We start from the raw sequence: 22,838 nt of genomic DNA on the forward strand, positions 1-22,838 counted from the left end.
TGAGAGTGGCAATGAGGAGAGTTTAGATGGAACAAGACTGGCCATGAAATTATGACTGTTGAAGTATGGAAGCCCATTATACTACTCTCTACACTTCATAAGATTTTCCATAACAATTATTGAAAAATCAGCAATAGCTATTTTAAAGTCTAAAAGAGACGTTCAAAATATTTTATAAAGCTCTAATAAAAATATATTTATGTCAGTAGTAACTTCACAAAATGTAAACTATTTTAAAATACAAACCTTTGTAGTATTTTATTTTCCAGGCTTTCTGGTTTTCTATATGTTTTTTCCATTCATCAAATTCAGGAATACTGTAGAAGGAAAGTTCCTGCTTATTCTTGCTTGCCTTAAATTAATAAAAGAGAATTAGTTATTCTGCTACCCTTTAAAACAGCAATATAAAAATATATTAAAGTAAATAGTACCTTTACAATTGGAGTAATGAACTCTTCAAGAAAACCGTGCTTCAAAAGTGATGGCCAATTGTGGTGGATAAAATTAATAAGCAGGCCTTTTATGTGAGAACCATCTTGATCCTAAATAAATGTCAGTAAAGAAAGCTATAATAATTTTACAAAATTACCTATACAACCAAATTTTTAATGTATGAATGCAGCAAAGGCAAAATTCCATTCAAATTTTATGACTGCATTTTACAAAACAGTAGATATTATTCTTTAGATGACCACAATAAATAATTTTTCTTAAAATCCACACAAATAATATATCTAATGATAGATTGAATCTTCCTATCATTACAAAATATATTATCATTACATCTCTTTTAGTTTACCCAGATTTCACTAAAAGAATGATTTAAGGATGAAAATACATAAATCATGATTATAATGCAATTTCCCTGGGCAATGAAAGGTAAATCCACGAAGAACAGGCATTCACAAGTCTTCTCTTGATTAAAAAAAAAAAAAAAAACTGCTAAATTTCTGCTTAACACTATACAGTAGTTTTTTCAGTTGAAGATTTTCTCTACAAATGCTTTTAATTAGAGTACAGAAGAGAAAAGCAGTTGGATGCATATGAAATTTGTCCTTTTCAAATTTCTAGTTTTTTCCCAGTTATTGCCATTTTACTATTCAAGTCCTCATAGTTTTTTGTGCATCCAAAATTATGCCATCATATAGAAATAGCAACTAGTTATCCTATTATTTTACCTTTCTTACTTGTAAATTTCATCATTCCCTTCCTACTTATAGGTAAGCTTCAACCCCATAGTACCACAGTGTGTTCTCTTCTTGTCATATTTATTATATTTTAAAACATTTTTAAAATACCTAACCAAAAAGATGGTTACCCAATAAATTAGACAATGTAAAATGTGCTTCACACAAACAGTGCCATTAGACAATGTTTTCTCCCCCGATGATATACAATCACTTTCACTTGCACATCTTGGAGCAAGTCTCATAAATATCAAAAGGACAATCTGAAAAAGATATGAGTTTTAAATATGTGGCCACTTTTAAACCAACCTGATCAGTCATAATCATAATCTTTCCATAGCGTAAAGTCTTCAGAGACTCTGCATCATCATAACTTTTCTTGTACTGCAGGCCAACTATTTTAATAATATTATTTATTTCTGCATTTTCCATGATCTATACATAAAGAAAAATAATTAAAAATATTTTAAAACATTGAAATCTACAAAAAGTGAGTCACAATTTACATTTAAAAATGCAACAATTTTAGTAAAGCATGAAAATGTCATATATATGTGTGGGAGTATATATAAATACATACCTGTTTATGGGAAGCTTCTCGTACGTTAAGAATTTTTCCCCTGAGCGGAAAGACTCCATATCTGTCTCGTCCAATCACACCTAATCCAGACACCGCCAGCGATTTGGCAGAGTCTCCCTCTGTTAGTATCAGTGTACAGTCCAGGGAATGTTTGCCACCTGAGAGAAATTTAAAAAGACATATACTCCACGTTCCTCAATTTTACCAATGAGAAAAATGAAGCCAGAAAACTTAATCACAATGATGATAGTGAAAGACAGCAAGAATCATCTTACATTAGCTCAGTATAGTTTAAATATTGTATATTTTACTACATTCTTATCCCCTGAAAATTAGTAATATATGGTGCAAGTGGCAATTTTAATAGTGAAGTTATACACTGAATATAAAATCTTATAATCTAACTGTACGTGGAAAATGAAAATTTTCTATAATTGGATAAATAAAAACCTAAATCTTTTTTAAAAATCTGAATCTTACCAGCATCATTTGCATCATCCAGTTTGGGAATACCCTTGATTTTACTGTACTTTACTGATGAACACTTCTTGTTCAGCTGAGTCTGAGCCTTAAATTTCACCCAGTTCAGGATACTTTCTACAATGCCACAGTTAGAGGCCTAAAAATCAAAGAATAATGATGTACAAATAAACTAGAAGTTCATACACTCAGCTAAAATTAATGGAATGCTTATAATTTGTGCAGTTATAGGGCAAAACAATAATGATAATAATGATATACACTAGTAAGTTTTATTCTAACTACAGTAAAACTAACTCAGGCAGGTACTATACTGAAATATAAACACATGAAAAACGGGTGACTTTATCACATATGAAAGTTGTATTATAATAAACCCCATGAAAAATATACATAACTTTTCTTACAAGTTAATTTTGCTCAAATTAACACAGTAAAAGCTGATCCATGCTTAAATTTACCAGCTGGTAAATTCTGATATCTGTCAATACAAAACTGTGAATCTTGAAATCTCTATGATAAATAAAAACTATTAACATGAAGGGGAACATCAGAATAAACTCAAGAACTTATGAATAGTCCTTATTCTTTAAAAAGTTTGGTAATCAGTATTTCAACATTATAAAAACTGTGTGTCACTCCCAGTTAATCAACATGTGATAACATGTTTACCCAGAAAGGGAAAAAAAGTGAAGCACCTCCAAATTGCTGTTATTTACTTTTCATCATCCTGGGTAGTTAAGATTTTATGTATAGAAGAGCTTTCTGAAATGTTTGAGATATAAAAGAGGTAAAGTATATTGTCAGATTTAAACAATCTGCCAAAAAAAATAAAAAAGTATAAAATCTAAATTCAAATCAGTTCATAATGAGAACTTTTATGAGGGCAGAAATTTGGGAAAACATTAACATAGGGTCATTTGTATTCTGAATTGAATATGATCAGATCCAAAATAACTATTTCTATAAGGCTTAAGCTACAATCTAAAAACAAAATCTGTACCCTGGCCGGGTGGCTCAGTGAGTTGGAGCATCTTCCCATACACCAAAAAGTTTCAGGGTTTAATTCCTGGTCAGGGAACATACCTAGGTTGCAGGTTTGATCTCTGGTTGAGGCCTATACAGAAGGCAACCAATCCATGTTTCTCTCTCACACTGACATTTCTCTTTCTTGTTCTCACTCCCCCTTCCTCTTTCTCTAAAATCAGGGTGAGGATTAAAAACAATTTTTTGTTTTTGTATGTGAGAATTTACCTTTGAAATTCTGATAATGGAATTTGATAAGTATGTTACTACTCTCACAATTACTCCTCCACCAAACTATAAATTTCCAAAGTGGAGAAGCTATAATTTATTCATCTTATATTCTCAGTGCAAACATATTATATGCTTATTTAATATGTTTGTTGATGGTACTTCTGAATAAGGGAACAGAGGCAAATATTGCTTGTTATATATAATAAAGTATAAGAAGCTATTTGCAGTCACAAGTCTTGATTATGAATCTAAGATTTACTACTTATTTGTACTCTCACCTTGTTGCAGAAAGGTTAAGGAAGCCTAAGTAAATATGTGCAAAGTAAAATAAATTTTAAAATATGTAGAATATGAAAATTTTCTTAAAAGAACTATATAATGGTAAAAATCAGGAGATCAAGTTGAAATGAATAGAAAATTTGAAATCAGAAGTTCTAAAAGGACTTGAACATTTGTTGGGCGGGCAGATATCTGGCTTTAGTTTGACCAAAGCAAAGCTAAAAACACAATTAGTTACATGAGTATCTATTTTAATTCTTGGCAAAATAATCAACTGTTTTACAAAACAAAGTTTACCCTTTGTTTAATCTTTGAAGTTTGCAGAATTAAGTATATTAGTTTATACTATAAATATGCCTATAGCCACAGTTAATATAAGAAACTAATCACATATGAAATAAATAAAGAAAACTACTTAACTCTCAATAAAAACACACTGAAAAATAATTCTAATTTTACTCACTGCTTTGAAAAATTTTTCTGACAGTTGGCATTTGGACCCAAAACTTTTGGGTTGCAGAGTCATGTTTTCCTTAGTTTGAGAATCAAAACTTGGGTTTTCAATGAGGCAATTAATAAAAACCCATATATGGTTTTTTACCTGTTGAAAACATACCAAAATAAATGTCAGCATCAGAACTGATACTACCTAATACCTCAACAGAATACATAAAGCGTCACTTACTTGAAATGGTTTCACTGATACACCAGCTTTATTCTTCTTCTTGACTACTTCAATCAGTTTACCAACAACTTGATCTACTACATAATCCACATGCCGTCCACCCTAAATTTTTAAAAAATCCAAAATCTTCTATAGTTAGGGTAGCAAAATACTTACATATTCATTTTTTCTAGAATGAGCGTTTAATCTTTACAACAACTTTGTGAAGTCAGTATTATTAAACTCATTTTCCAGAGTAGTAATATTAGAGTCAAAATAGCAGAGTTGGGATTTAAAAATAAGGTCTCTTTTTACCATAGAGCAAATTAGCCAATTTCATACAAAGTAAAACAATTGAAAAAAAAGACATGGAAGTGAGAATGAATACTGACATGGTGGTGGTAATGACACTCACAATATTTAAACTTAGGGACTGTAGCAGCCATTGTCAGTTGTTCATCCAATATCCATTCTCCCCTTTACTGACAAATCGAAAGTTCTTTGTTTTTAACTGGCAACATGCCCAATTACAAACATTCATCAATCTGGGCTCCTTTGTGGCTAGAGGTACCCACATGAACCGGTTCTAGCCAGAGATGTTAGTAGAGGTCTACTGGATGGATGGGGCTTCCAAAAAAAACTATTGTGTCCCTGATAAAAAGGGAGAGATTTAGTTGGCATATACATTTACCCGAACCAGTTCTTTCTCCCTGGAACTTAGAAATGAGGCACAGAGGTGCAGCAGGCAACTAAAAGGCATGAGAATAGAAGCCAGATGCTAAAAAGATGGAGAAAAGAAAGCCAGGAAGAGCATAGGTCCCTAATGATGCTGTGGAGTCACAGTACCAAACTAAGACTGCCTCCCCCCAGTCCCTAGAAAGAAAAGGAGAAATAAAACCTTTACATGTTTATGCCACTGAACATTAGGTTTCTATTACATATAATAAAATTCAACCATAATAAATGAAAGATTTCTGTTGACTAAAGAAAGTGGTGCTAGATTATTTTAAAAATTGAACATTAAAAATGAAAACATTAAAACTTGAAAAAGAGTGACAAGGTGATAAATCACTGCTTTAGATTATTCTAGGAATGCATAATAATACTTTATTATAGTTATTGGATAAATTCTTTTAAATGAGAATTTCATTTGATTTTGAAATCCAAAAAGAAGAGGATTTAAACTCCTTAGAATGGCAGATAACATGTTCCACAATCTGACCCCAAAACATACTCATCTCTTACTAGTCTTTCTTCTACATTCTAAACTTAGAACACAGAATAGAATAGTTATTATTCTAAATTTCATAAAATATAAATGTATTCAACTATAAACACTAATAGTAGAAACTCACTTCTTAATGGAAGTGAAATTATATGACAACTATTTCATAGACAATAAGCTTTCATTTTCGTAAGTTAATTTTGATTTCACCAAAGCAGATTGTGGGGTTTTTTGTTGTTATTGTTGTTGATGTTATTGTTATTATTATTTTTCCTGTTGTTTTTAATGAAGCATTGTTCTGACTTAAAAATAAAAGAAAATTAGCATACTTACTTTTGTTGTTGCAATACTATTTACAAAGCTGATTTGCTGGAATCCTTTTTCACTCAATGTAAGACAAACATCCCATCTTTCATTTGCAAGTTCATGAATAACTTTCAGGGCCACTCCAGTTTCATCTAATTTGTCTTTCACATAAAGATCTACATAACTGCGAAATCCATTTACCTATTAATTTAAAAAGAACAGAAACAATAAACAATCTTATATTGTGAAGTCAGTATTATTAAACCCATTTTCCAGAGGTGAATGCCATCAGGTACTCTCATACTTTCATTTCCCCTCATTCACAACAGCTTCTTCCACAGATTCAAACTTTCATGGCTTTCTCCTATGCTTCTCTTTGGTCCCTACACTTTAAAAAGCAATTCATTTCATATGTACTTGATAAATAAAGGTTATGAAAGGATAGCTGGACAGATAAATTATAATAAAATCTTCCAAAAGTTTAAGTTTTTTAAATAACAAAGTAGACTTCCAGTTTGAGTTCAAACATGGAGAGGACTTGGGGGAGGGGTGGACTGGGAAGGTTCCACCCTTACAAGAAGAGAGCTGGTCAGACAAATTGATATTTTATGACCCTTCAAAAAATTGAGATCACAGGATATCTAGCCACCCTGAGTTTGAAAAGAGTATGAAGTCTGTAGGAGACACAGAACCTAAGCATTTGCTTAACTGGGGCAGAAGCTGCTTCATGTCTATACTGCAGTAGGAACATTAAGTCAGAGATTTTGACAAATTGCTATAGAACAAGTGTGTACTGGTATGAGTGTGTGAAGCCCCTGAGAGCTATACTTCTAAGGGGTTCCCACTCTTCTGCAGGCTTTCCTTCAGGAACCTGAGTAGGTTCCCAAAGGGAAGAGAGAATCTAACAAAGCTCTCCCAATGGTCTGACCGAGGGAGGAGAGCAGCAGCTACTGGTTATATCACTGTAGCTGGAAGAAAGTCATTCTGCCCAGCCTAACCTTGTCATTGAAGTTTAAAAAATTTTTTTTATTCCGCATGGCAGGGATCCTCAAGAATACTGAATAAGAATACTGGCGGGTACCTGCTGCAACTAGGGAAAAGAATAGAGGGCAAAGGAAAAACCTCAACCTCTAGAAAAGAAACAGAAATATTTGTAAAGGCCAAATCCTTGAGGCACTGGCCCAATGTGCACTCCAAAGTCTGAGATTTAGCAGACATAAGTTTCCCCACAACCTACCACCATGCTAGCAGGCCTCCAATAATAACAGTGGGTTTAAGCTGGAGGAACTGCAAGAGACATACCCTCCTTGAGGGGCAGTTCAAAGGGAAGGCCCAAAGAAGAGAGACAAGAACAAAGAAGAATTTGAAGTCTCTGGTGACCACAGCAACAACAAACCTCAACTCCAGTAACTACAGCAACAACAAACTGCAAACAGATCCCCTTTCCTGTAGAGAGTAACATAAATCCTCATACTAAAGTATTTAATCCATACCTACTACCCTATACAACACAGCTGTTTTTCTACAAAAACTTACAAGTCATGCCATAAGGCAAGAAAAAACAGTCTGAAAAGACAAAGCAATCATCAGAATCAAACTCAGATATGTCACAGGTATTTTAACTATTGGGCATTTAAAATAACTATGATTCATATGCTAGCGGCTCTAATGGGGAAGTCAGACAACATGCAGCTTCAGGAGAGAGATGGATGCTGTAAGAAAAAAGTCAAATAGAAAAGCCAGGAATCAAAAACAGAAGATATAAAGAATGTCTTCGGTAGGCTTATCAGTAAACTTGACACAATAAAGGGGAAAAAATAATTTAAGTTAAAAATAAGGCATAAGATCAGTAATTAAAATACCATTTAATCTAAAAAATAGGGTTAGAGAATTAAACTGAAACACAAAAAGAAAGAATGAATAAAGCAGAGCAAAACATCCAAGAGCTTGGGACAATACCCAATCACATAACATGTGCATAAATGAAATATGTGAAGAAAAAGAACACCACAAAAGAAATATTGAAAGAAATAACGGCACAAATGTTCCAAAATCAGTGACAAACAACAAACAACAAACAGAATAATGCAAACTCATACACATACACACATACACACACATACAATCCACATACACACCTAAGCATATTATACTCAAAGAAAACAAAGAGAAAGTCTTCAAGGCAGCCAGAGGAAAATGAAACACCTTACCAACAGAGGAAGAGGATATGAACTACAGCAGACTTCTCATCAGAAACTATGCAAGCAAGAAAACAACAGAGTGACATCTTTAAGTGTTGAAAGAAAAAAAAACTGTCAATCGATAATTCTGTATCCAGTGAAATTTCTATAGTCTTTGAAAGTGAAGGAAAACAAAGACTCCCAGACAAACATTAACTCACTGAATTTATTGCCAGCAAAAATAGCCTACAAAAATGTTAAAGGAAGATCTCCAGGCAGAAGGAATGTGGTTAAAATCAGAAACTTAAATCTACACCAAGAAATTAAGAGCACTGGAAATGGAGTAAATGAAGGTATTATGTTTTTAATTTCTCTAAAAAAAATAACTGAATGCATAAAGCATTAAAAACAATGTCCCAACTGTGAAAAAATTTCTGCCACCATTTTTTCAAATGTTTCTTCTGTCTCATTCTTTCTTCGTCTTCTTCTGGTGTTTTTAGCATACATAAAAGTGAAATGTATGGTGGTAATGACACAAGAAGAGGGAGGAAGATACTAAAGATACACTGTTTTAAAGTCCTTTCACTACATATGAAGTGATCAAATTATTTGAAGGTAGACTCAAAGTATTTACAAATGAAATTGTAAACCCTAGGAAAATTGCTTAAAAGGTTTTAAAAAGAGGTATAACTAAACAGAGGTGATAAAATGACATCATTTAAAAAAATGCTCAATTAAAACCAGAGAAGAATAAATACAATGATTAGAAAACAGCTAGCAAATACTCAATATTCACTTTAAATTGAGTGACCTAAACACACCAGTTAAAGACAGAGGTTATAATATTAGATTTTCAAAGTCTAACTGTAAGCCATCTACAAAATTACAAAAGCATTAGAAAACACTTACAGGCAATTTCTTTCCATTAAACATGACCTTGACCCCTTTGCATGAACCAGCCAAATCATAAGCTCTTCTGGTCATGAGGGCCACAATATCCTTATCAAGTTTTTCCATCTTAAATTTGGGCAGATCTGGTTGGAATGTTATGCATGTGTAATCTTCACCATCAAAATGTTTAATTTTGGCTTCAGAAGTCTTCATCATATTATTCATCCATGTCTTTAAAAGAGAAAATATACAAATATTTCTATATTGCTTCTAATTTTTTTAATAAAAAGTCAGCTCATGAAATACAGTTACCACAACTATACACATTTTTCATCTTCATAACAAAATAATCTTTGAACCTGATATTGAAGATGAAAAAAAATTAAAATAAAATACTATTATAACAGCATATTAAAAATAAGCAAAATAATTTGTACAACTTTATACACTGTAAATAAAATATCCTAAGTTCTTCAACATGATTATATGTTGAATTTATATGTATAATTTTACATATGTTGAATTTATATGTATAATTTTACAAAAACAAGTAAGCATGATGCTTTCCTGAGAAAATTATTTTAGCTTATATAAAATTTCAAACTATTCTGAAAGGCCTACAAGAATAAAATTAAATTAAAATATATGACTTTCGCCCTGGCTGATATGGCTCAATGGATTGAGCGCCAACCTGCGAACTGAAAGGTCATTGGTTCACTTCTCAGGGCACATGCCTCAATTGCAGGCCAGGTCCCCAGTTGGGGCATGCAAGAGGCAACTGAGCAATATATCTTTTGTGCGTCGATGTTTCCATCTCTTTCTCCCTCCCTTCCCCTCTCTCTCTAAAAATAATAAATACATCTTTTTTTTTCCCATGAATTTCATGAATCAATGAGGAATTTTTCAAACATCCAAAGTGGATATATTTCAATTATCTTTGAGGTTCAGGGCACTTTCACTAAAACTTAACTAAATTAAAAGAAAAGTCTGTTAAATAAAGCATTTTGTTTTAAAGAAATATGAGAAAGACAGGCTTATATAAAATCTCCCAGTTATTCTAACATTTTTTAAATATATAATGACATGCTTAATACATTAAAAATATGAAGATACGTGTGTGTGTGTGTATACCACTGCAATTTACCTAAGGTTCTATTATCTTAACAAAGCAACAAAACATAATTACTTTTAAAAAGCAATTAGGTACATTTCTATCATACCTGTTTAAAACTATGTTTGTATTCTTTGCAAGCAGTTTCTACTGTAAACTTTGTACTGAAAATATTACAAAGTTTTGCACCATAACCATTACGACCACCTGTAATAGCAAATATGAAAGGTTTAATGAAAATAATATTTTTTAAAAAAACAGTATAAAAGTAACTTACATAATACCAAAAAACATGGTGTTTATGGAATAACAAGCTCACATATCTAGGAATCACACATCTTACTTTCATTAGTAGTTCAAGACTCAAGCTATCAGTCAGATTAGACTCAATCTGTCAGCCAGATTAGAGTTCTAGAAGTTCTAACATAAATCAATGTACTATCAGAGTCAAGCTTTTATAGTATGTTAGACAATTACCAAGACAGTCCTTATACATGATAGTTTTTCATAAAAATTAATTGTGAAAAGGATTTGGCTCACAACAAAACTACCCAGTTTTCCTCTTCCATAGTATTTTATACAGGAATAATAAGAGCTTTTATATTTAGAACAATCTTTTTTAATAAAAGTTCTAATCAGCCATTTAGACATTTTTTACCTGTTACTTTTTTCTCATCATCATCATAGTTACTGGATGTTAAAAGCTGTCCAAAAATTAATGCAGGAACATAAACTTTCTCTACTTTATGTTCTACTACTGGAATGCCTTTGCCATTATTCCAAATGCTTATAATGTTAGATTCACTGTAAATAAACAAGCAGAGTTTAGAGTTTAAATAGTTTAAAAACATTAATTTCCATAAAAAGTAAAGTAAATCAGAATATATCTGAATAATTATAAGCAAAATACCAGTCATTACCAATTGCAAGACATTAATCTTTCCAGAAAATACTTGGCTGAGGACACACAATTCTATCCCTAAGTTATAACTTAAATTAGGATCACTAAGATCTGCGAGTAATACTGCAATTTTTCTCAGGAAAAGGAACTCTTCTCAACCTCCCAGAAAATAGTAAAAGTAGTGAAGATTTTACAGTCAGAAGTCAGCCAGATTCCGTTTTCTCTTCATACACATGAGCCACGGTCGTCCTGCCTCATTCTCCCACTATACCACCTGTGAGCCACAAGAGCTCTGCCGCCCTCACTTTCACTTCCTGCCTAACTGCTGCAGCAGTGCAGATGGAAGAAGGACAGACAGCCTGAACTGCATTCCATTTTCAGGTTACATGTTAGAGCGTTGTTTGTATTGCAGCAATCACTGTCATAAACTAATTTCAACGGTTTTATAATATATAGATACTACTCATTTTAGATCTTTTTAGGTTTTTCTATCATAAAAACTATACACGTTAGCCCTGAATGGTATGGAGGAGAGGATCCTATGGCTAACAGGAACCTGATGTAGAAAGTAGTCTTGAAGGAAAATGTTGCCTACCCTGTTGTTTTGTGTAGTATACACTATGATGCCTTTACCCATTTAAGATCCAAATTTGCAAAGAAACACACCTTCATAACCAACACTAAGAATAGGCTTAAAAAGCTACCATTTACCAATCTGATTCAGAATCTCTTAGACAATCTGTTCCATGCAAACATACACATTAATCTCTTAATAGTTATTAGAAGTAGTTATTACAATTTTAAAATATCATTATAACACACAAAATGAAAGTCAAAGATGCAAAAGGAAATTAATTACATCAAAAAGTTATTTTAAAAAAAACTAAAAAATGACTTTTAGTACATTATCTTTTTTCCTCAAATCAGCAACTTTTGTTTCCTTCACTTTCCAATACAGGTTCAACTCTCCAATTCTGATACCATTTTTATTCATATCTCCTGATCATTCTCTAGAGTCATCAGTCACCAAGACTTGTTTGTCCTATTAGATTCATTTCATATCAGCATCATTTTTCTTCATTCTAAATGCCAGTATATGAATCTAGATAAACTAATATCACCTTAAATATTGATTACTGCCAACAGTCTCTTCCTAGCCACTCCCCTTAAATGTATTCTGCATAATGATAATGGACATACTATAGCTTTTTTAACACTATTTTTTGCTCCAGAATACATAAGTAGTTCCACCTTTTCTATAAAATCAAGCTTAGAAGTCCACATTCAAGGCCCATTATCCATATCCCCACTTATATTCAACTGTAAGTATTCTGCAACATGCATCCTATGTTTCCCTCATGTCAGCTTTATTACATGACCATGATCACTCCTAATTTTTCCATTTCTTTATTGACTTTTCCCTTGACTATAATGTCTTTTTTCCTTTCTTTGTCTAGGCAAATTTTGCTCTAACTTCAAGTCAGTTTATGACTTCAGTTCTCCATTAAGCCTTTTACCCAGCCTTTTACAATGCTTTCCAAGTTTCCTTATATTGAGATAAGCAAAAAATCTAAATTATTCACTGGAGAACTCAGGAGATAATTAGGTTATCTCACTTGTGGGTAAACACTCTCTACAGAACACACAGCTAAATATTTAAGTATCTAACAGTTTCAAGTTGTCTGTGGTCCTTTCACTACGTGTCCTTATCTCCGCAGGTAAAAATGGTGGGCCTTAGGAACAAGGGCCATATAATGTGCTTCTATTTTAAACTTCCACATAGGTCCTGTGTTGGGATTAAAACCTATAATTTATTAAGTACCTATTTTCTTCAGTAAACTCATGAAGCTTAAAACTCACAGGTAAGAGTTTTGAAAGAAATAAAGAAAAGCAATGAATGAAAAATTACACATCTTAAACATCCCAGAATGACACGAAAGTCAATATACGCATGAAAAAACACTTAAAATTTTTTTCATCCTATAAGCATATATGGTACTATAATTAAAGTAAACTTTATCACAATTTAAAATTTTTTTTTAAAAAGGCTTGCTATCCCCTACATTCAGTACATCTGTATGAGTATGAAATTGGAACTTTCTATCAGTCACCTCCCTATTACAAAATTTCAATCTATATCACTTTCCAGATCTGGTATTTATTTCTCTAATCTCTAAACAATAATTCAGAATTCTGTAACTGTATTCTTTGCTCCACCAATAATCTTCACAGATATATTAGGAAAACTACTACATTTAAATAAATTACAAGCAAAGTTTCAAAATAATTAAAGCTAAATAGCAACCTGAAAAACAACCTAAATATCCTAAATATCCAATATTCATCAACTGGAAAGAGGTTAAATAAATTACAATATATCAGCATAATAATCATATAAAAAGAATTAAGTAGATATATAAGTTAATAGAAAAGGCTGTCTATAATATGTCAAATAAAAACAGGAAGATATAAAATATTCTATAGGTTATAATCCAATTTTTTAAATGTAAATGTTAGTATGAGTGTTTGGTTGTTTTTTATTTATTTATTTTTTTGAAAGCTATAGTTTTAAGTGTTTTAACTCTAAATAAACAAGAACACTTATGCTAGAGGACGAGTTAAAACTCTGGTTAATATATTTTCCACATTTGCTTGTTTTTAATCAAATAGATTCCAGGAAATAAGTTGTTTCAATACTAACCATTATATTGTATTATTTAAGGAGTTTTAAATTCTCCTCTAAGAACTGGCTTCAAATTCTCTTTCTAAAAGAGCTGTCCAAATTATGCACGACATCCCTTGCTAATCTATATCTGTGGCTTTATTTCAATCATACACTCACCTCACAGAGTACTGTGGAAAAAGAAGAGCGAAACTGTGCTGTATATTCTCAACACTTAAGCCATTAACTATCAAAATTCAATGTTTCTTTTACACAAAAAGTTTATGAACAAACATGCACCAAGAAAAATAAATATCTTCTATACAAAAATGTTAAAAGGAATGAAACTGAAAGGATATCAAAAATGTACAGCAGAAAGACTGGGTCAGTGGAATAAATAGCATAACTGTACTTTTCCCAATTTCAATTGTTTTAAAATGACTTCTTAAATTAGAAATTGAACAAGCAAAAGCTACATCTCTGATGTAAAATTCATTTTAATAAGAATAAATTTATTCTGTAATATATGTAGAAAAGGAAAAAATAAGGAATGCCTTTATAGGATGAAATTCATGAAAATGATTAAAATTCAGAAATAAAAATTTTTAAATAAAATATAAAGATTATCAATGTCTCCCAAAATGCTTGTCTACCATCAATTTTAAATATGTATGTGTATGTATATATATAAATATTTCAATTAAAGCAGGAGAAAGAATCAATAGTTTCTAATCAATAATCTGTAAACAAAAAAGAGTAAAGTAGAAAAGAAGTAGTGAAAAATATACTACCTTCATTTTTCTTCCTTTGGAGCAGCTGACTATGAATTTTTATTTTATATTGAAATAGAACTTTCTAGTAGAAGTAGTTAAAATTGCATAGAGATAAACAAGAAAAAAACTGGTATCTGATTGTTATTAAGAACCCAGTAAATTTAGTTATAATTCCATGCCACTCTTATGCCCACATTAAAATGTTTGTTGACTGAAAGGGAGCTAAAAAGAAAGCAATATAAGCACAGAATTACTCTTTTATCCAGAACTTGTAATAAACTTGAGGTAAAGCATGCTACCGAAAGCCACTATTTGACCTACAAAGTTACTTTATACCTCACTTATTGATCACTTTGTTACAGTGGGATTCTTCGTAAGCTCTTTTTTAAGTCTGTGTTGTTAAAGTGGCCAAAACATTTAAGATAAAAGAACCAAATAATTGCAACCATGTTCATCAAGAACGCATTTAAGCCCTTTCTTCCTTAGTTTAAAATCAGAATCTTTCAAATCTGAATTTTAAAAAAGCTTAAACACACAAAATGTTTAACATCTATTACTCCTTACTAGGTCTCCTAAAACATAATAAATGATATAGTTTTTAACTGATAATTTCTTAAATATGAAAGAAAAGCAATCTTGACAGTTAAAATTTTCTTAAAACTATCGTACATTTTTGCTTATGTTGTAATTTATAAGTATCCTACACACCTTGCCATATAAATTCTCAAAAATGTACTCATTATAAAAAGGATTAAAATTTTAAAAATAAAATAAAATAGAAAAAGAAAAATCAAGAACTTTAACAGCATCGTTATGTGGTAATACTTTCATATGAGAGAGTTAACGTCATGATATAATCAAATATAAACTATATATTTTATTATAATTAATATTAACCATAACATCTAAAATCAGATTATTGACAAGAAAGCTATACCTGAATTATTAAATTTTCATATTAGAGAAAAAATTTTAAATCATACTAAATTACTAATAAAATTATAAAGGATAAAATAAGTATTTTACAAAAGGCATGCTAATGAAAACAGAATAAATGTAAATTATATTTCTAACTTAAAACTTCATTGTTTTCACTCCCCAGTCCTCAAAAACAAACAAATCAGCGTAGTGAGATCTAATTAGCTGAAAACCTAATATATTATATATATATATTATATATATAAATATTATATATTTTATAATACAAGTAGTTCCTAATTTCTAAATGATGTTATAAATGACAAAGTTCAAATACAGATCTTGAAAAGTAAATTTAATCTATAATGTAACTGTAATAATACTGGCTATAGCCCCATAGCCTTGAGTCCCAAAGCAAAGTTAAGAAAGAAAAGATGGGTACTCTCTGAATAAAACTTAGCATAAAAAATTAAATTTGGAATATACTTACGGATCAATAGAAACTTTAATACAGGTCATGTTCTTATCCCTCTGTTTATTGTCAGCTGCATTAACTATAAAATTAAATATTTCAATGAGTAATCAAATATAAAGTTATATAAATAAATACATGGGCACAAGTGCTGTGCATCACAACTTAAACATTTATATATGGTAATAGTTAATATAATTACTGATAACTTCTAACACAAAATCATATTTTCCAAACAATATTCTTAAATTTTGTATCATACCAAATAACCATCATGTTTTCTACCACAAAACAAGGGGGACAACTTTGTAATATATAAAAACAAATTAAATAAGAGCAAACATCTGCAGTTTACAACCCCCTACTCCAGATCTAGAAGCAAAAAACTGGATCCAATTATATATATTGTTACCTTAAATCCTATTTTTATTTTTCAATTACAGTTGACATAAATTATAATGTTAGTGTCAGGTGTACACCCAGTGATTAGAGACATTATATAACTTACTAAGCAATCCTCCCAATAAATCTCACACCCATCTGACACCATAAACAGTTATTAGAATAGTATTCCCTATGCTATACTTTACATCATCATGACTATTCTGTAACAAACAATTTGTATTCAATATTTCTTAATACCTTTTTCACATTCCCCTAGCCCCTCTCCTATCTGGTAACCATCAAAATGTTCTCTGTATATGAGTCTGTTCCTTTACTGCTTGGTCATTTGTTTTTTAGATTCAATTGTTGATAGATATGTATTTACTGCCATTTTATTGTTCCTATTTTTTATCTTTTCTTCTTCTTCTTTAATATTTCATATAATACTGGTTTGGTGATGATGAACTCCTTTAGCTTTTTCTTGTCTGGGAAGTTCTCTTATCTGTCCTTCAATTTTAAATGATAGCTTTGCTGAGTAGAGTAATCTTGGTGATAGGTCCTTGCTTTTTATCACTTTCCTTCTGGCCTGAAAAGTTTCTGTTGAGATATCAGATCAGCTGACAGTCTTGTGGGAACATCCTTGTAGGTAACTAACTGCTTTTAAGAATCTCTCTCTGATTTTTAACCTTTGGCATTTTAATTATAATGTGTCTTGGTGTGAGCCTCTTTGGGTTCATCTTGGGGAATCTCCATGCTTCCTGGACTTATATGTCTATTTCCTTCACCAAGTTAGGGTATTATGTCATTATTTTTTCAAATAGGGTTTCAATTTCTTGCTGTCTCTCTTATCCTTCCAGCACCCCCATGATGTGAATGCTGGTACGCTTGAAGGTGTCCCAGAGGCTCTTTACACTATTCTCATTTGGGGGGGGGGGCTTTTTTGTTGTTTTGTTTTGTTTCTGCTGTTCTGATTGGATGTTTTTTGCTTCCTTATATTCCAAATTGCTGATATGACCCTCAGCTTCATTTGCTCTACTGTTGATTCCCTGTAAATTATCCTTCATTTCAGTTACTGTAGCCTCCATTATTGACTTGTCCTCTTTCTATGCTGTTCAGGTTCTCAATAAGTTCACTGAGCATCCTTATAACCAGTGTTTTGACCTCTGTATGTAGTAGATTGCTTGTCTCCATTTTGTTTAGGTTTTTTTTTCCGCCCCTGGCCTTTTGTTCTGTACTTTCATTTGGGACATGTTTCTTTGTCTCATCATTTTGGCAGCCTCCTGTGTTTGTTTCTATCTATTAGGTAGAGCTGCTACATCTCCTGTGCTCAGTAAAGTGGCCTAATGTAGTAGGTGTTCTGTAGGGTCCAGCGGCAAAGACTCCCTAATCACCCAAGCTAGGCACTCAAGGTGCAACCCCAGTGTGAGCTGTGTATACTCTCCTCTTGTAGTTGAGCCTTGATTGTTTTTGGCACATCAATGGGAGGGATTTATCCCCAGGCCGATCAGCTGCAACCACCGTGGAGGATCAGCTACGCAGGGGCCCACCCTACAAAGCAGGACTTACTTCACTGGGGCTCTAAGGTGCCCACTGAGTCCACCCCTTGAGTGTGTCATTTGTGGAGGTGCTTCGACATGGTCTGAAGCTGTTTACTGGGTTCGCTGGCTCAGAAGCTTCCTGAGAGATGCAGGTCAAGGTCAATCAGTATTTGTGTTCTTCCCAGGGCCACCTGCATGAGCTAAAAAGCTTTCTGCAGATGGCTGCTACCTGCACTAGGCTTGGGGGTGCCCAAATGAGGCTAAGCTATGAACCAAGGCCAGCTGCTACTAGTGCTGGGGCTGAGGCCATTTAGCAAGAGGTACAGGGCATACTGAGGCCAGATGCTGCTCGTTTGTGAGACTTTAGAAAAACCTGAAGTATGAACCAAGACAGGCCATTTTTATGGAAAAGCCACTAGAAACCACCTGCATGAGCCCAAAAGTTTTGTGAGGTGGAGTCTCAGGGAATCACTAGGGCAAGGCAAACACTGTGAGCCAGGCTGATGTTGTCTCAGGTATGGAGCTTGCCTGCCGGCTCTATTGGGGAGGGAGCTCATCAAAGGAACGATGGCCTCTGCCAGCACTTTTGTCTGGGAGAAAGCTGCCCCTCAGCTCTTGCCCTGGTGCCAGACAATTCAGTTCCTCTCGGCAAGATAGATCCCTGGTGCCTTTTGAGCAATTGCCTCAGCATTGGAGCTCAGGACAAGTGAATCCAAGTAAGTCCATGCATGGGCCCTTTAAGAGGAACTGCCTGAGATTTCAGAAGCCTCTGCTCATTCAGCCTCAATCCATACTGGTTTTTCACAGCCAGTTATGCGGACTTCTCTTCCTGACTCTAAATCCCTAGGCTGGGTGGCCTGGTGTGACGCTGGGTCCCCTTGCTCCTCTGGGGGCCCTCCACAGCCAAGATATCCCTCCCTATTTTTACCCACTACAAGTGGGTATGAGACCAACTGCTTCTGAGTCTCTGCCCCTCTTACCAGTCTTAATGTGGCTTCTTCTTTAATTCCCTAGTCGCAGGACTTCTATACAGCCATTTTTCAGGTGGTTCTGAATGATGGTTGTTCTGTAGTTTAGTTGTAGTTTTGATATCTTAATTATATTTTATCTTGGTAAAAAATAACTACTTTCTCTGAATTTCCTTCAATAAACCAGTGACTTTATAGACAGAGTAAGCTAAAACCAATTTTTGAATTACAAAGGCTGTCTTTAGCATCCTTAGAAATTCCTAAATCCTATGCAGAATAACTGATAATACATTTGTATACATTAACCACTGCTTCAGTAAATTCAAACACAAGTTAGCTGTCAAGTTAAACTTCAATCATAGAAGGAACATGTTCCTGATAAACACCTAAAAGTGAAACTGGATAGACAGTTGAGAGGCAATAGTGAAAGAAATAAAACAAAAGTAACCAGTTTTACTCTCCTCTCCTTTTCGCAAAGGCCCACTGGAAGAAGCTCAGACCCACACAATTCTGCTGTCTAGAAAACCTCAAGTGCACTGATGAGGAGGCATAGCACACGCTCTAGAAAGTTCTTGGCTAAAAACATCTCCAAAGTGAAAGCATCCCCTAGGAGTCAATTAGACCAACTTCATTGACATTTAATTAATGATGTGATCTGGGAAGGAAAGAGATCATTCAGAACAAAGACTGTTAAACAAGACTGCCCAACAAAAATACTGTATTTGCTGGTGAAAACACAATTTTACATATTTCACCTCAAACTCGCTGAATCTGCAAGGCTCAGGCTCTGTAATCTCTATTTACTTTTAAAATCCTCCCCTGAGGACATGCTTTTTGATTTCAAAGAGAGGGGAAGGGAAGGAAAGAGAAAGAGGGTGAGAAACACCAATGCAAGAGAAAAAGATAGATCATTCAATTGCCTCTCATACGCACCCGAACCAAGGACCAAACCCACAACCCAGGAATGTGCCCTGACCAGTAATTGAACCAGCAACCTTCTGGTTTACAGGACAAAGCTCCCACCAACTGATTACTGGCCAGGCTGTAATCTCTATTTTTAACATGCCCCCAGGTGACCGGGATGCAAGTAACTCTGAGATTATTGTACATACAGGGCTACAGACCAACTTTGGGACTGCTAATCAAATATATCACCTTCATTTTTCAAATGAACAATTAAAACACAATGATAAGCAGATATGAAAATATAGCAAGTTATGCAAATTTTCTGAAGAATATTTATATTCAGCATAAAAAAGATATGCCTTTAAAATTTATACTGTAAGTCTGGCCTTATATATAGGAACATTATAATGTTATCAGCCAGGAATAGATGAATCAAATCTTAAGCAAGTACTCACCCAAGATTTCGTCAAAGATCTTGTATAAACCTGGCACAAAGGTAACCTCTCTGCAATTCATTCCTACATCTTCATCATACACCCACATTAGCTGCATTGAGAGGAAAATTCAAAGGAACTTATGAAGTAAAAAAGTGTTTAGCATCAATTTTACACAGTATAAACACACATCTGTCATTTATACTGTAAATACTTAAGACTTTCAAAAAAAAAACCACCATATAGTACTTCAGTTACAATCAATGTCACTGTATTCACAATCAATTTAAATAACCTCAAAACTGAGAAATTGTTCATTTTGTATCATCTGTATTTTATCCATAAAGTTAGCTTTAATATAAGGCACCAAGAATTCTTAGAAACAGTACTTAAATAAAATAGGAAAAAAAGAAAATATCTTAGATATACTTTACACTTTTACTTCAAGCTATATATTTTTCTATTGTATAAGGAGCCCAGTTTAAAATAATATGAACAAAACATGACTTTGGAGTCAAAGTGACCCAGGTTTGAATCCCAGCTCTTACTAGTTGAGACCTGAGCAAGTTATTTTATATAAACTCCAGTTTCCTCATCTATAAAATGGACATAACAGTATCTGCTTCCCAAAATTGTTAAAATCAAAGATTTTATGTGTAGGCCAAGCATTAAATAAGTCATTAGTGTGTATGCATAAATTCTAGAATTTAAAGTAAACTGCAGCATGCATGAACTTAAGCACTTTTTTAGAAGTTCATATAGTATCATTTTACTCTAAACTTCTTACCTTTGATAGTTTATATCTACTAGTTTTTTAATCTCTAGCAAGAAATGAAGACATTTCTACCTCTCTTATATCCCTCTATTTTGCTTATGACAACAGACATGAAATTATGTATTTACAAAGCACATAATCACAAAAATTTTATTTAAAAGTAGATATAAATACACATCTCCTAATTACAATGTAATTTAAAAACAATTACCTGTGTCAATGGCTCCACTGACCCAATGTATGTATCAGGACGAAGGAGAATGTGTTCAAGCTGTGTCTTCTTCTGATATACTCTCTCAACAGACAGCTTCTTTGAAGAATCATTTCTGTTTGCAGTTTCTGACTCCTCTTTTTTTGCAGCATTGTTCTGATCAAAAAGAGTCTAAAATTAACCAAAAAATCAAATTGAAATAACCTACCAAGGGGTAAACTAAAATGTATATGGATACATGTTATAGGCTTGCTTTCTTTTTAATGACAAAATTATCTTTCAGGCTCACTGGCTTTCAAGTCCCAAAAGAACAATCTATTTATTGACAGTGTAGTTATTTTTGTAGTATAGTGTGAAACTGCAGTTTCACACTATAAGGCATAGTCACCAGACTAGCTAGCACAGCCTGTATCTATTCAGTCTAGAAATAAAGTATCTCCCATTTCTGAGATAATCAAGTTAATTTTTGTAGTCCTCAAAACTACCCAAAGAATATTAGTTCTGATCAGGTTACAGGTTCACAATGATTGAATCTGGCTGGCTGCAAAGGTCTCCAAAACTTGCAAGTTAAGTTCCCTGCCATTAACTTACCGATGATTATAGTAAGAATGGGCAAAAGTAACATAAAATAATAACCTACTAGTAAACACTGATTTGATTGAGAATACCAAATATGATTTATGAAATCTCAAATTTCACACTTTTGCAGGTCATGCCATAATTGCTTACGTATCAGTGATAGGTGGCCCCTTATCTAGGCACCCTATGATTCAGTTTCTCTGCCAGGTACAAGAAGGCAGAGGTTGGTGATTCTGATTCTAACCATTACAGCAGATAAGGATCCCAAATTCAAATTCCCAAGGTCTACAAATTTCCTTGTTTTCTTAATAGCATCAGAGAACACCTCTCTCCCGCTGGTATTCCCTAATGCTGACAAATAAGACATCCAACTAAAAGAAAGTTATTATGAGACCTGGGTTTTTTAGTCAAAAATGAACAAACTGAACTAACAAGGAAAATAAAGACCGATTCACAGATAGACAGCGGATCGACAGCTCTGGGGAGAGGGGTTGGGGGCTAGAGGGATTGAGCCAAAAGGACTCCTGGACAAGGACAACCGTGTGGTGATTGCAGGGTGGGGGAAGACAGGTATAAGGGGGGGTGGGGGGAAATGGTAACAGAAAAAATACAATAAAAATAAATTTTAAAAAAATAAAAGATAAATAAAAAATTAAAAAACCCAGATATAAGACACAATGAAAAAATGAGCTATCTTCACAGGTCTTTTAACTTTAGTAAAAATGAAATAATCAGAAGACAAAGGAAAAGATAGACAGAATTTGTGAATTTGAACAAGCAGTGTACCACTTCAATTCAGGTCATAGATATAGCCATACCATCATCTTTAAAGTTATTATTTTTAAAAAATCATTATATAGCCTTTACATGTATGCTTAAAAATCAGAATATAGAACCTGTGCATAGTCTAAACCAAAACAAGAATTATAACATACAAATCCTATGGAAATTTGAATGCTAATTATAATTTTCTAATACCGTAAACTTAAAATTAAAGATATTTAATATTTCACAATATTAAACAGCATTATAACTCATCTTCTAGATTTTAAACTATATTTTTATAAATTCTCTCATTTATAAGGCTACTCATTAACTCTGCTCAGAGTTTATTAAAAATACCACGATTTTACACATATGTGGAATCTAATGAACAA

At 33.0% G+C, this 22,838-nt stretch overlaps 1 protein-coding gene across 1 annotated transcript in view; it reads right to left on the bottom strand.

Moving 5' to 3' along the window:
* TOP2B (DNA topoisomerase II beta) overlaps positions 1 to 22,838 on the bottom strand; it is a 63,923-nt gene that overhangs the window by 29,062 nt on the left and 12,023 nt on the right. Inside the window, exons 2-15 of the mRNA XM_090284397.1 lie at positions 21,103 to 21,273; positions 20,138 to 20,228; positions 15,905 to 15,968; positions 10,819 to 10,964; positions 10,270 to 10,367; positions 9,068 to 9,280; positions 6,006 to 6,179; positions 4,469 to 4,570; positions 4,247 to 4,384; positions 2,248 to 2,386; positions 1,768 to 1,925; positions 1,497 to 1,622; positions 432 to 542; positions 247 to 352 (exon numbers count right to left, since the gene is read on the bottom strand). Of these exons, the coding sequence (XP_090140523.1) occupies positions 247 to 352; positions 432 to 542; positions 1,497 to 1,622; positions 1,768 to 1,925; positions 2,248 to 2,386; positions 4,247 to 4,384; positions 4,469 to 4,570; positions 6,006 to 6,179; positions 9,068 to 9,280; positions 10,270 to 10,367; positions 10,819 to 10,964; positions 15,905 to 15,968; positions 20,138 to 20,228; positions 21,103 to 21,273 (1,837 nt within the window). The remainder of the gene's footprint in view (positions 1 to 246; positions 353 to 431; positions 543 to 1,496; positions 1,623 to 1,767; positions 1,926 to 2,247; positions 2,387 to 4,246; positions 4,385 to 4,468; positions 4,571 to 6,005; positions 6,180 to 9,067; positions 9,281 to 10,269; positions 10,368 to 10,818; positions 10,965 to 15,904; positions 15,969 to 20,137; positions 20,229 to 21,102; positions 21,274 to 22,838) is intronic.

This window comes from Furipterus horrens, unplaced genomic scaffold, assembly GCF_987537825.1.
Source record: "Furipterus horrens unplaced genomic scaffold, mFurHor1.1.pri manual_scaffold_7, whole genome shotgun sequence".
Lineage (NCBI taxonomy): Eukaryota > Metazoa > Chordata > Mammalia > Chiroptera > Furipteridae > Furipterus > Furipterus horrens.